This window comes from Nuphar pumila, chromosome 9 (genome assembly GCF_984573655.1).
Source record: "Nuphar pumila chromosome 9, dmNupPumi1.hap1.1, whole genome shotgun sequence".
NCBI lineage: Eukaryota > Viridiplantae > Streptophyta > Magnoliopsida > Nymphaeales > Nymphaeaceae > Nuphar > Nuphar pumila.
This window is the reverse complement of record NC_143257.1, coordinates 105829260-105845028: the sequence shown is the minus strand read 5'-3', so window position 1 is coordinate 105845028 and position 15769 is coordinate 105829260. Positions and strand designations below refer to the sequence as shown.

The following is a 15769-nucleotide window of genomic DNA, read 5'->3' as shown; positions in this document are numbered from 1 at the left end:
TCTTGGTCTCTGCGCATGAGCTGACATGTTTGGAGTGGGAAGCAAACCACGTTCTTTGTGTCCACTTCTTCCTTGTCCTCCTCGTCCCCGTCCTCTATCATAAGTCACTCCTGTGGTCAAAACTTCTTGAGTATTTGGATGATTATGAGTTTCTTCAGAGAATCCCTTTAGAGTCATTTCATACTGGATCAATTTGGCTCGTAGCTCATCGAAGGTAGGAAGAACTGGAAGGCACAATAGTGATGTAACTATCATATTGTAGTCAGATCCCAATCCACTCAGAGTTTGTTGCACCATGTCATTATCACTAACGGCACACCCTATAACTGCAAGTTGGTCTGTGATGATCTTTATCTTGTTCAAATATTCTATGATGGTCATAAAATCTTTTCTCAGCAACTGAAATTCCCTTTTTAGAAAAATGACCCTTGCTTGAGAAACAAGTCGTTCCCAGAGTTATAGCGTTGTACAGTTGTCAGGAATGACAACGAGAATCTCTTGAGACAGAGTTGATGTGATGTATGCAACAACTGATTGATCTTTCCTTTCCCAATTGAGAAATTCAACATTTTTGACATACACGATTGAACTCGCCCCTTGGTCATCTTTTTCTTCTCTCGAGATAAATTCTGGTGGGACTGAAGTGGTTCCATCCAGGTGACCTAAGAGGCCTTGACTCCTTATAAAAGGAATAATTTGTCTCTTCCAAATCAAGAAATTTGAGGTGTTTAACTTTTCAGAAACAAGCTGGTTGAGAAAACTTGAAGAAAGGTTTGATTGAGAGTGATAAAAATCCATTGAGAATGAGAATCAACAAGAGTATCCACGAAAAATTCTAACCCTTTTTTTTTTTGGAACAGAGGGTCGTAAATGTTAATATATATATATATATATATACATATACTTATATATATACATTCGTATATATACAAGTATATGTATACATATATGTATATATACATATTCTATTTTATTGAAATACCCGATAGGGGTATTATTGTAATTCTGTCAATGTACTTTTCTTTTTCTTTTTTATCTTTTTTCCCTTTTTCCTTTTTGCTTTTTACTTTTTATCTTTTTATTTTTTCCTTTTAGGATGACCACAAGGGGCCCCACTCTTGTAGTCGTTGGGGCCCCAACGGTCATATTTCTGACCGTTGGAGCACCCAACGACTACAAGGGAGCCCCCTTGTAGTCTCTTCCTTAGAGCCTCCCTCCTCTATAAATAGAGGAGGTGTTCTCCTTCTTATGTATGGGTTTTATACCCCTCTCTCTTCTCTTCTTCAATATCCAACTTATGACTTTAAGTCATTTCCATATTTGAGAGCTTTTGTGTGTGCACATTTGGTGATTGTGTTCTTGGCTTTAGTGGTCACTCTTTAAGAGTGACATTTGCTCTATTGGTGCTTCCGCCTCTTTTCATTACATGGTATCAGAGCTCGGTTGGTGATTGGGCTTCTCTCTTGTCATCTTGGAACGCGTGCCTCTCAAAGTTTTTTTTAAGAAAAGAAGAATATTTGGTGCCGATGGAACGTGACTCTAAAGTAGAGCTCTCTTTTAAGCTAAATGGGTCCAACTACCTCATGTGGGCCTCCGCTATGGAAAATCACCTAAGAGGTAAGAAACTTTGGGGTTTTGTTATGGGAACTACTCCCGAACCCTCTCTTGTTCTCACCAAAATTGAAAATGAGATTGAGAAGGCTTTAGATGGCGATGAGCGCATCAAAGCCATTAATGATCATCAATCCAAAATTGAGGATTGGGAAAGTAACCATGCCAAAATTTTGGCATGGTTTATGAACAATGTAGATCTTAAAAATTGTGCTAATATTGCCAAATTTAGAAGGGCCAATGAGGCTTGGTTTTTCCTTAAGGGTATGTATACCCAAAAGGATCTTGCTCGACAATTTTTTTGTCAAGAGAAAATCCGTTCTACCAAACAAATGGACATGAGTGTCCGGGACTATTTTAGCTCTCTAACCCCCCTTTGGGATGAGCTTGCTCTTCTTGAGCCTAAGTGGGTTGCCCCACAAGATATTGAGCTAAGAAGAGAACAAATTGAAAATGAGCACTTTTTTCAATTCCTTCATGGACTTCGCCCGGAATTTGAACAAGAGCATCTCTTCTCCATAGAAGTAAAGCCCTACCTATTGAAGATGCCCTTGCCGAGATATGTCAAGAAGAAACTCGGCTTGGTTTGAGCATTAAGAGTGATGATGTTTTGGCCGTTACTAGGCCCGGATCAAATGTTAAAGCATATAGACCTCCCCACTTTAACAAAAATAACTATGGACCTAGAAAGGGGATTATATGCCATTATTGTAATGAACCGGGGCACATAAGACCCGTTTGCCCAAAGCTTAAAGGAAAAGTTGCCGCGGTTGGAGAAGATTCTCCAAAGAAGGAAGAAAGCACCAAAGAAGGAGATATCAAAGAAACTCTAAATCATATCTCTGAAGTTCTCCAACATCTACTCAAGGCTTCTCCTTCAACATCCGGGGCCGCCATTGCCTACTCTTCATCTCCTCCAGGTATGTGGATACTAGACTCCGGTGCTTCTTTTCATATGACATCTCATAAAAATTCTCTTTCAAATATTTTTTCCGAACCTATATCTTCTTGTGTTTCAACGGCCGATGGTACATCATTAAGAATTGAAAGTATTGGATCTCTTAATTTTAAGAATTTTTTTGTTCCTAAAGTAAGAATCGTTCCTAAAATAAATTTAAACCTTTTTTCCGTATCTAAAATTACCGATCATGGATGCCAAGTCTCTTTCTCACCCAAGGATTGCACCGTGCAGGATCTCCAGTCAGGGAAGCTGATTGGGCAAGGCCATAGAAGGGGTGACCTCTATTTCATGGATTTTTTGACTCTTCCATCTAAGCCATCGTGCAATCTTGTAAAAGACAAAAGTATTGGAATATGGCATGAGAGACTTGGCCATCCAAATTTTGTAAAAATGTCTCTTTTTCCGTTTTTGAACAATACTTGTAAAGACAATCACATGCCTTGTAAAGATTGCATTTTTGGGAAATCTAAAGCTATTCCATTTCCACAAAGAAGTTACTTTACCACTCGGCCATTTGAACTTATCCATTCCGATGTGTGGGGACCTTCCCCTATTTTGTCTAAAGGTGGTTTTTCGTATTACGTTGTATTTATTGATGATTTTACTAGATTCACATGGATTTACTTCCTAAGTCGTAAATCCGAAGTTTTTTTCTTCTTTAAAGAATTTCATGCAATGGTCAAAAACCAATTTTTGGGAAATCTATCTATTCTTAGATCCGATTCGGGAGGCGAATATATGTCCAATGATTTTCAAACCTATTTGAAAGAAAATGGAATTTGTCACCAACGTTCTTGCCCCAACACTCCGCAACAAAATGGCCTTGCGGAAAGAAAGCATAGGCACATAATAGAGACTACAAGAACATTGTTAATCTCAAAAAACATTCCAAAATCTTTTTGGGCCGAAGCGGTTCTAACCTCTTCATATCTTATCAATAGAACTCCTTCGTCCTCTTTGAAAAATCTTTCTCCATTTGAAAAACTTTACAATATGTCTCCCGATTATAAAAGGCTAAGAATTTTTGGATGTAAATGTTTTGTTTTAACACACAAGAATGATAAACTTTCCCCTAGGGCTATTGAATGCATTTTTTTGGGATATGGCGAAAAACAAAAAGGATATCGATGTTTTGACATACTTAAAAACAAGCTTTATATCTCTAAAGATGTCACATTTCTTGAAGAGGAAAGTGGTTTTTCGCACCAACCAAATGAAAATATTCATTATTCATTCTTATTTGACTTATTGCCTAAAGATGATCATATTGATTCTAATGAATCTCTTAGTGAAGATCTTGTTGAACATCCAAGCGATGATCAAAACCTAGAAGAAAATGTTTCAAGACCAATACAAGTCTACTCTAGAAGGAATGAAAGGAATCCTCCTTGTGCCCTTGAAAGATTTTCCCAAAATGAGTCCATCGAAGAGACTTCTCAAAGAAGGTCAAATCGAATTTCTAAAATACCAAATAGATTTGTTTCTTATGACTCTTTTTCGCCTAATTTTCGAGCATGTCTACTTGTCCTTCACTCTTTTCATGAACCATCTCATTACAATGATGCTAAGCAATATGCTCATTGGAATGATGCTATGCAACTTGAACTTAATGCTCTTAAAAAGGCACAAACTTGATAAATCATTGATCCTCCCAATGGCAAGAAACCCATTGGATGTAGATGGGTTTTTAAAGTGAAAACTAAGAGTGATGGTTCATTGGAAAGATATAAGGCTAGGTTGGTAGCCAAGGGATATGCCCAAGAGTATGGGGTAGATTATGATGAAACTTTTGCCCCCGTTGCTCGAATGACTAGTGTTCGAGCTCTTATTGCTATAGCCGCAGTTAAAAAATGGCCAATCTTTCAACTAGATGTCAAAAATGCCTTTTTGAATGGTAATTTAAATGAAGAAGTGTATATGGAACCGCCTCCGGGTATGGATTTAAATGGAAAAATCTTGAAATTAAAAAAGGCCTTATATGGTCTTAAGCAAGCCCCTAAAGCTTGGTATGATAGGTTTAGTAATGTATTAATAAATTTAGGTTTTTCTTCTTGTTATATTGACACTGCTCTTTTTGTTAAAAGGACAGGTGACTCCATTATTATGCTTCTGTTGTATGTTGATGATATGATCATTACTGGGAATGACAAAAAGGGAGTAAATAATGTAAAGTCCATGTTAAAAGAAACTTTTGATATGTCTGACCTTAGTTATTTGAGATATTTTTTAGGGATTGAAGTGGCTTATTCCCCGCGAGGATACATCTTATCTCAGATGAAATTAGCTGCAGAAATTTGTGCCAAATCAGGAATATCTGATGAAAAGAAAGTTGAGACTCCTGAAGTCATTAATACAAAACTGAGACTTGAAGATGGTGTTCTTCTTGAGGATGCAACCCCCTACCGTCAATTAATCGGATCTCTCACCTATCTATCCATCACACGTCCAGATATTGCTCATGCGGTTCATGCAGTAAGCCAGTTTCAGCATGCACCTACTTCGGTTCATATGGCAGCCGTATTGAGAATTGTCAGATATATCAAAAATACTATATCCAAAGGACTCTTCTTATCCTCTTCCTCCTCTCTTGACTTAACTGCTTTTACTGATGCTGACTGGGGAGGAAATCCCAATGATCGTATCTCAATAACGGGTCTGTGTATTTTTTTAGGTGAATCCCTCATTTCGTGGAGATGCAAGAAGCAGCAGAAGGTTTCACTGTCATCCACTGAAGCTGAATATCGGGCCATGGCAATGACAACTATGGAAATCGTATGGCTCAGAAGTCTCCTTGCTGACATGGGCGTCCCCATTTCTACTCCCACCAAGCTTTGCTGTGACAACAAAAGTGCGATTTACATTGCTAGTAATCACACCTTTCATGAGCGGACCAAGCATATTGAAATGGACTGCCATTATGTTCGAGACGAATAACACAGAGGGACTATCTCATTACCATATGTTACTTCAGAGCATCAACTAGCGGACTTCTTCACCAAGGCGCTCCCAACTCCACGATTCATGTTTCTCCTTAGCAAACTTTCGGTCTTCTCCCCGTAAAGTTTGAGGGGGCGTGTTAAAATATATATATATATATATATATATATATATATATATATATATATATACATATACTTATATATATACATTCGTATATATACATATTCTATTTTATTGAAATACCCGATAGGGGTATTATTGTAATTCTGTCAATGTACTTTTCTTTTTCTTTTTTCCCTTTTTCCTTTTTCCTTTTTACTTTTTATCTTTTTATTTTTTCCTTTTTTGGTTCATATCGCTGACCCCAATTGTTTTGGGATGAAGGCGTAGTTGTTGTTGTTGTTGTTGTTGTTGATTTTTTCCTTTTAGGATGACCACAAGGGGCCCCACTCTTGTAGTCGTTGGGGCCCCAACGGTCATATTTCTGACCGTTGGAGCTCCCAACGACTACAAGGGAGCCCCCTTGTAGTCTCTTCCTTAGAGCCTCCCTCCTCTATAAATAGAGGAGGTGTTCTCCTTCTTATGTATGGGTTTTATACCCCTCTCTCTTCTCTTCTTCAATATCCAACTTATGACTTTAAGTCATTTCCATATTTGAGAGTTTTTGTGTGTGCACATTTGGTGATTGTGTTCTTGGCTTTAGTGGTCACTCTTTAAGAGTGACATTTGCGCTATTGGTGCTTCCGCCTCTTTTCATTACAGTAAATTGTCAGAATCGGAGGATGCAAGAACTGATGTTCAACTTGTGAAAACTGCTATTCAATGACGTGTGAAAAACACCTTCACACGTTAAATATATTTGCAGAAATAAGAATCAGGAAGGGAACTATACAGTTAACATATATTTGAATGTGCAAGTACGAGGAGAAGGATGGACACAAGAAGATCGAACAGACAAAAACTAAAGGAATGTCAAACAGGCAATATCAATAAAATGAAATAGGGATCATGATTGGTCTGGTGTTTCACGTGAGCCGATTTCAGTGATTCACGTGAAACACAACCACTCCTTTTTACGGTTTGGGATCACGTGAACAGGATTCACGTGAGCCTCAGATCCAAGAGAGAAACAGATCCACTTGAGGTGTGGGTGCACAGAATAATTCAGGAAAGAGAAGAAGAATGAGGGAAGAAGAAGAGAAATGAAGAAGAGTAGATAAGGGGAGAAGCAAAAAAAAAAACCCTCAAAATTCCGATTGGATGTCAGAACTCCTGTTTAGAAGAGATGAGGGCTTCAGATTGGGCTGTTGATGGGTTCAGCTGAAGAAGATGAAGAGGACTCGCTGAAGGATCTCGGCCTTTGATGGTTCGGCTAAAGAAGATGAAGGGGACTCGCTGAAGGAAGAAGATGAAGACGTGCTAAACTCAGATTGTCGCACCTGACGAAAACTTTTTTTGGCCCTTAGACTGATCTCTGCTCTGATACCATGTTAGAATTCCACCTTGGTACCTGTATTGAGAAAACAAGAGAGAGAGAGACGAAGAAAAGATTACAAGAGGGGGGCTGCGGCTGTCACGATTTCTTATTTTAGAAATTGTGACCTAATGGCTATATTAATACACTTAAGTTTACATTGTGGGTCGGGTCGGGTCTGGTACATGATCCAGACCCAAAACACTTTTCACCTTTTTCACAAAGGTGCTGTATAAAGTTTTCATCTAATCCATAGAGATTAAACTTGGAGATTGTTTTGAGTGCGATTTTCTTTTCTTTTTTTTTTTGCACTTTCTGTTACAGTGTCTTTGTTGATCAAAGTTGTAAGCATGGCTTAGTTTATCAGATTCTGATTTCTAGGTAGAAGAAGCAAAAGTAGAGAGCATAAAAAGAGACAAATCTGCTACAGAAAAATTGCTGCAAGAGACAATTGAGAGGAGTCAAGCAGAACTGGCTGCGCAAAAGGAATTTTATACTAATGCTCTTAATGCAGCCAAGGAAGCAGAGGCCTTGGCAGAATCACGTGCAAATAATGAGGCCAGAGCTGAACTTGAGCTTCGTCTACGAGATTCTGGAGAACGTGAAGCTACATTGGTGCAAACAATTGAAGAACTACGACAAACTCTAAGCAGAACAGAGCATCAGGTACATTTTTAACCCTCAGGTCTTGACTTCTAGATCCGGTAAAGTCTGATTCTCTTTCTAATTAAATTATGCAGGCTGTTTTTCGTGAGGATATGCTTCGCAGGGACATTGATGATCTTCAGAAACGCTATCAAGTAACCAACCTATCCACAAGCTTACTACCTAATCTTCAACAATATCCTGTCAATTTTTCCACATGACCTCCTTGCACATCATCGTGACTTGAATTCCAGGCAAGTGAGCGGCGATGTGAAGAGTTGATAATGCAAGTGCCTGAGTCCACCAGGCCACTCTTAAGGCAGATTGAAGCTATGCAGGTAATATTTTGTGATAAAGCTGTTTTTATTTTGTTCTGTGCTTGTCAGTTCTCATGGTTGTTTTGAACTAGTGGGCATGAAATTCCCAGTTATATTTGTAGATGTTTATTTTCCATGAATATTCTCTGGTTTAACTTCTGCACTTATTTTACAAACAGGAAACAACAGCTAGACGGGCTGAGGCCTGGGCTGGTGTAGAGAGAACCCTAGATGCTCGTCTTCAGGTTTGAAGTTCTTTTACTCTGCCTTATTTCTTAACTATGATATAATGCTTCTTTTTTCAATTCCGCGAAAGAATGATTTCTATTGACAGGAGGCAGAGGCTAAAGCTGCAGCAGCTGAAGAAAGAGAGCGTTCTAAGAATGAACGTCTTTCTCAGTCATTATCCCGCATGGCTGTTTTAGAAGCGCAGGTTATTATGCTTTTGGTAATATGTTGTTGATTATTGTGGAAAAAGTCTCTGACACAGGTAATCTGTATCTTTCAGGTTTCATGTCTTAGAACTGAACAGTCTCAGCTGACACGTTCACTTGAGAAAGAAAGGCAGAGAGCATCTGAAAACAGGCAGGAATACCTAGCACTACAAGAAGCTGCTGCCACTCATGAAGGCCGGGCCAAGCAGCTTGAAGATGAAATAAAGGAGCTTCGAAGTAAACATAAACATCAATTGCTTCAAGAAGCTGAACGCAGAGAACTTTTAGAGCAGGTGAACTTTGCTGTGCCTTCAATTATCTTGGACAAATGATTAATTTGATAAAATAGCTTTTCAGTAACTAAGGCTTAGTATCCATTAACTTAACATCTGTTCAATTACTTTAAAGAACATTGCCATGTAAATCTTAAAATGAAGACGACTTTGTTTTAGCAGTCTCTAGATCGGGAAACTACATGCGTCCTTATAAACCACCTCACTGGAAACAAGAAAATGGGGTTGACAACAAACCTTATTGGAAACAAGGTAATGAGTATGACAAGAAAAAGATTATTTGTTATAATTGTCATGAGCCGGGGCATACCAAACCTCAATGTCCTAGATTTAGAAAAAGGGAAGGAAAGAAGGTGGCTTCGGTTGGTTCGTCTCAAGAACCGGGTGATTTGAACAAATCTCATTTCTACAGACATAATGATTTGAGGGAGAGTGTTAAATTATACATATATACATATATATATGTGTGTGTGTGTGTGTGTGTGTATACATTATATATATATATTATTGATGTATATGTATTTTATTTTCTTTATTTTATTTTTATTTTATTTAGTTCTTTTAGAACAAGAGTTGGACTAGTCAAAGGAGTCGTTGGACTAGCTCCAACGGTTCTATTTTCATCCGTTGGAGCTAGTCCAATGACTCTTTTGAGTCTCCTTTTGCCTCTTGCTTGTATATAAATAGGGGTGTTCCCCCTCTTTTGTAATATAATGCTTCTTGCATGGTGATGAATAAAATAATATTTATTTTTAGCTCTCTTGTGAAATACTCCTTGTGTGAGTTTGGTATTGAGTGTGCCTTTTTGTGGACTCTTGTTGTGCGTGTTCTTTTGAATCTTTGGTGAGCATATTGAGTGTGATTGAAAGATTCTTATTTTTTTACAGATACGACTTCGGATACGGGGATACAACCATTTTTATGAAATTTCCAATATGACTGATATATAAAGGGATACAGACCAGCAGTCAAAATGGAGTATCCATGTGATATAGTTAAAGGGTTATTGGCACTGGTTTATTGTTACACTCAAATTTCTTTACAATCTTCAACCACACCACCGGTCTCCACCTAGTTCTTTGGAAATTGCTTGGAAAGATTATCCTGTAATTCAGTATTATTCTTCCTTCTGCATCAGTTTTTATTCTTTTAAGAAGACACGTTTGGGTTGTGATATTTATGCTTTAACAGCTTCAACTATCATTAAGAAGTTTGCATGTGTATACAGGTTTTTAAGGAAATCTAAAAATCAGTGGCCTATGATGCAGGACACATTCACAATGGAAAATTGATTTTACAAAAACAATTAGATATGAACATGTTTCTTATTAAACAAACCATGACAAACACATCTACAGGGTCTTATTGGCTAAATCATGTATGCAACTATTGTAATCAAAAGAGCAGAAGTACAATGGACAACCCAATAAGGATAAACAACAAACAAAAGAGTGCAGAAGCACTTAGTCCACCAAAGGGACAATACAATCAAGTGAAACACAATCAAAATAAAACAACAAAAGCCACTATGGGCAAGCACAAGTCATAAAAAATATGGCCTTTCACTTAGAAAATGCTTTAAAAAGCATTACAAAAATACGAGGAGGAAGTAAGGCAGGGAGTGACACCTATTACAAGGGAAAATGACTGAAATACCCTTGATGGTTATTTCAGTTTACATAAAACAGAAGTATACATATATATGTATGTATATATATATATGCATATGTATGTAAAAGGACAATATATATTGTCCTTTTACGTATGTAGTAAAACAAGAACAAAAGCAAATGAGAGCCTCTTGTGGCCTTACAAGAACACAACCAACCCACAAAGAACCACTTATGAATTAATCCACACCACCCACACAAGGACCAAAAGAATAAAATATAAATGCTTTTGTATTACCAAATGCTTTCTCAGAATTACAAGGAGAGAATCCCTATTTATTACAAGAGAGAGGGAGAATGGGGCAGCCCAACTAGCTGTTGGGCTGGCTCCCAACGTTCACACCATTGGGAGCAACTCCAACAATTAATTGGAGCTGTCCCTTTCAAGTAAACCAGCTCATAAAGAGTTAAAAAATAACACAAATATAAAATATAAAAATTACACAGTTAGCCCCTAATGGGCTGACCACTATTACAAAGTAAAATGATCGAAATACCCCTAATGGGTATTTCGGTATACATACATATATATTAATATATACATAAACACACACACACACACACACACACACACACACACACACATATATATATATATATATATATATATATATATATATATATATATATATATATATATATACATACACAATCTTAATACCCTCCCTCAAACTCACGGTGTAACAACCGAGAATTTGCCAAGTAGAAAGTGAAATCTGGGTGACGAGAGCGCTTTAGTGAAGAAGTCCGCCCGTTGATACTCAGATGAAACATATGGCAACGTGATGGTTTTCTTCAGAAATTCCTCACAAATGTAGTGGCAATTCATTTTAATGTATTTGGTCCTTTTATGGAATGTATGATTGTTTGTAATGTATACTGCGCTCTTGTTGTCACAACATAATCTTGAGGGTTCTGCAATGTCAATTTCCAAGTCTTCTAACAATTGTATCAACCATACTAATTTATAAGTAGTTGTCGTCATGGCACAATACTCTGCTTCAGTGGAAGAGAGGAACACCTTTTGTTGTTGCTTGTATCTCCATGAAATTAGAGAACCACCTGCAAAAATGCAAGAATCAGTGGTTGAGCATCTATCATTCACATCCCCTCTCCAATCAGAATCAGAGTATGCAATAATTTCTAATGGGGAAGAGTATGAAAGAAATAACCCATAATTAATAGAATTTCTAATATATCTAATAATTCTCATTATAACACTCATATGAATTGTACTAGGAGCATGCTGAAATTGATTAACAAAATGAATAACATGGAAAATATCAGGATGAGTAATAGAAAGATAAGATAAAACTCCAATCATTTGTTTATATGGAGTTGGATCCTTCAGAGGTTCTCCATCATCTTTCTTTGTTTTTTGCATTGATGACCTCTGAAATATCAACTCGTTTTCATCTGAGAGTCCTGACCGTTTGATGATCTCTGCTGCATACTTAGTCTGTGATAACAAGTAATCATGAGGTAAGTAAGTCACTTCTATTTTAAGAAAATACCCCAAATAACCAAGGTCTGTTGTATCAAAGTTGACTTTGAGCATATCTTTGATATGGTTAACTCCCTGCTTATCACCTCCTATGATAATCATATCAGCAACGTAGAGAAGTAATATCACCATTCCTACATTAGAAGACTTAACAAACAATGCATTGTCACTATAATAAGATTTAAAACCAAGTTATGTCATCACACTATTGAATCGATCATACCAAGCCTTTGGGGCTTGTTTTAGTCCATACAACTATTTTCGTAACTGAAGAAATTTTTCATGTGCTAAACTTAATCCTGGTGGGGGATCCATGTAAACTTCCTCTTTGAGATTACCATTCAAAAATGCATTTTTCGCATCCATTTGAAAAATGAGACATTTCTTAATTGATGCTATAACAATAAGAGTTCTAACAGTAGTCATTTGAGAGACTGAAGCAAATATCTTATCATAGTTTATTCCATATTCTTGACTAATTCTTTGGGTACTAGTCTGACTTTATATCTTTCTAATGTCCCATTATTTTTAGTTTTAATCCTACAACTCCTAATTTATTCTTAATGATTTTTAACATCATGGTAAGACGGTGATTCTATACATGAGTGTATAACCATTAGACATGCTCTATATTTGGGTTCAAAGAAATCATAAGATACAAATCTAATGGGAGCCTTTGAAATTCTCATGGATCTTCTAATACTAGGGGAATCTATATCTTGATTTTGAGAATATCTTTCTAAAGTACATGGAGGATGGTTTTTTGCATATCAAGTATATATTTGAATTTCACTATGAAATTGGTTTATATTATCAAGACCCTTATTCGCATTCCCATGTGGATCATGAGTGTCCTCATTATCACTCATGCACATCATGAATGTCATCACAACTCACACGTACATTGGAAAGGTAAAAAAAAAATGAATAATCACAATGCTCTTAGATTTTCTTTCTACGAAATCCATTTTTGTTTTAAAGAAAAGTGATATTTCTTGATACATAGCTTGTTCATTTCAATTTCATAACATCTATACCCTTTTTTATTTTTGCATAACCTAAGAAAACACAAGGAATAACTTTTGGAGAAAGTTTGTCATTTTTGTCGGTAAGGACAAAACATTTATAACCAAAGACTCTCAACCTTTTGTAATCAAGAAATGTTTTAAATAGTTTTTCATTGAAAAAAATGTTTTCGATAGTTTTTAAAGACATCCTATTTATCAAATAAATCACCATAAGAGCGGCTTCGGCCCAAAACATTTTTGAAACATTTCTTGATATAAGTGTTCTAGTAGTCTCAACAATATGTTTATGCTTCCTTTCAGCTAGTCCATTTTGTTGAGTAGTATAAGGACATGATTTTTGGTGAATAATTCTATGTAAGTCAAGATAGTTTTTGAAATCCTTTAATACAAATTCTCCTCCGGAATTGGTTCTAAAGATTTTAATATTGGTTTTAAATTGAGTCTTTGTATAACAATGAAATTTTTGGAAATAATCAAATACTTCAAATTTGTGTTTAAATAAAAATATCTAAGAGTGTCTACTATGATCATCCATAAAAGCAACATAATAAGATACTTCTCCTTTGAATATAACCGGAGCCGGTCCCCGTGCATCCAAATGTACCAACTCAAATGGTTTCTTTGATACAAAGTGGCTATGCCCAAAAGGTAATGATTTCATTTTACCAAGGATGCATTCTTCACACACAAAATATCTTTCTTTATAACTTATAAGAAATGAAAACAAATGCAATTTTGACACATTAGATGTCCTAGTCTCTTGTGTCAATTTTCTATATCTTTCTTTCTATAAAATTATAAAAAGTATATTTTGATAATTCAAGATTGTCCATAACATATAGATCTCCTATTCTATGGCCTTACCCAATCGACTTTTCGAACTGGAGATCCTGTATCAAACAATCATTAGATAAAAACAAGATTTTGTATCCATGATCCACAATTTGAGAAATTGATAAGATGCTTAAATTTAATTTTGGTACTATAATATTTTGTACAAAAAAAGGTTTAATGTTTTTGTAAAGACCCAAAACCTTTGATTTTTAAAGAAGTTTCATCGATGGTTAAAACATAAGAATCATTTGTGTTAGTACGACATCCGAATAATATAGACTCATTTGGGGTCATATAAAAAAAACAAGAATTAAGAATTCAAAAAGTCCTATTGGGGTCAATGCATGTGGATACGGTCGTACCTGAGAAGGAAGAAGCTTGATTTTTTAACTTTGGTTATAGTGCCTACATGAGTTGTGCCAAGGATAATGAACCGATGCATTTGGAGTCATCTACACCATTTCTTTCAAGAGATGGTCCCACCGAAGCCACTTTCTTATAATCTCTTTGATCTTCTTTCTATCTTTTAAGGCAAAAAGGCTTGATATGACCTGACTCATAATAATGATAGCATATTAGTTTGCCATTATTCTTGTATTCATGATCACCTCGTTTATCATTTTGGCTCATTCTATAATCATTGAAATTTCTTTCATTCTTATTACTTCTTCCAAAGTGACGGGGCTTATATGTCCTTGTGTGATTTTCGGGCCATGACAAGGCAAGCACAGATTCTTCCTCTTTTGAAGATGATGATTTTTTCAACATATTTTCCTCCATAGTTAATTCTTCAAGTGTTTCAACTATGGTAGGTACGCCTCCTCTATGAAGAAGGGCCGATTTGGTCCCTTCAAATTCGGGTCTAAGCCCATTAACAAATTGGTAGAAATGCTCAGTTCTAATTTGTCTTTCACAGATTTCTACATCTTGGGGGCAATGTCACTTTGGCTCTAGAAGAGTCAATTCATCCCAAGGAAGAGATAGGACATTCTAATATTCTCTAATGCTTATCTCTCATTGGGTCATAGTTCTCATCTTATTTTGCACATTGCATATGTGAGCTTTGAGACTATACATATCTTTAAGATACTTCCATGCATCACTAGAAAAATCAAATTTTGTTAAGCTAGAGCATTTTTTGATGTCAACACTATTGATGAGTCATCGAATTATCTTGTAATGACCCATCCTCCATTCTTTTCATTTTTTCTCATATTTGATGATGACTTTAGACATCTCGTCTCCTTGATGAGCCACTTCCTTTCCTTCTTCCATCTTGGTAATTATAAGTTTAGGCTGTCTTTTGGTGCCATCAACCAAACCCCATATGTAAAGACTCGTTTAAAAAAAAATCGTTTTGGATCCAACCCAGATCCGAACCCAAACCCTCACCCCTCGTATCCTATTTAACCCCCCCCCCCTCCTCCCCGCTTAGGGGGTTTTCTTTTACAAAAAAAGAACGCAACCCTGAGTTCTCTTGCTCCTCCCTCGACTAGTCAGCGAGACTCGCCCCCCCCCCCCCCCCCCTTACGTCGTCTCCTCCCAACCCCTGCGCTCACCCCTCTCTTTGTACTCTTTCTCTCTCCCCGACGCTCTCTCCCTCTCCCTTCACCAGAGTCGAAGCCTCCAGCTGCTAACGGAGTCACACGGCCCCATAGGTGCGCGTCTCCTCTCTCTCTCTCACAGGTTCGGTCAGCAGGATGGCGTTGCCCTCCTGCCATCGCCTGTTTGTTTTTTCGGCCGAGTAGCAGGGGGGCGACACCCCCTGCCTTAACTTTTTTAGCCAGAGGGCAGGGGCGCCTGTTAAATTATATATCGATATTTGTAATCTCATATATATATATATATATATATATATATATATATATATATATATATATATATATATATATATATATTTTCTTATCCACCCAAAAGGGTATTTCTGTAAATTTCTGTTTTACGCATATTCCATTTTGGAATATGCTTGTAACTTTGCTTTTTCCTTTTTTTTTCTTTTTCTTTTTTCTTTTTCTTTTTTGCTCTTTGATTTTTGTGCCACATAGGGAGGCTCCCCAA

General features: G+C 36.7%; 1 protein-coding gene across 1 annotated transcript in view; it reads left to right on the top strand.

The window, feature by feature from the left end:
- The window catches only part of LOC149828794 (golgin candidate 5-like), a 99345-nt gene that overhangs the window by 21691 nt on the left and 61885 nt on the right, over positions 1-15769 (top strand). Inside the window, exons 8-13 of the mRNA XM_090017731.1 lie at positions 7368-7652; positions 7727-7786; positions 7886-7969; positions 8128-8193; positions 8283-8381; positions 8457-8675. Of these exons, the coding sequence (XP_089873857.1) occupies positions 7368-7652; positions 7727-7786; positions 7886-7969; positions 8128-8193; positions 8283-8381; positions 8457-8675 (813 nt within the window). The remainder of the gene's footprint in view (positions 1-7367; positions 7653-7726; positions 7787-7885; positions 7970-8127; positions 8194-8282; positions 8382-8456; positions 8676-15769) is intronic.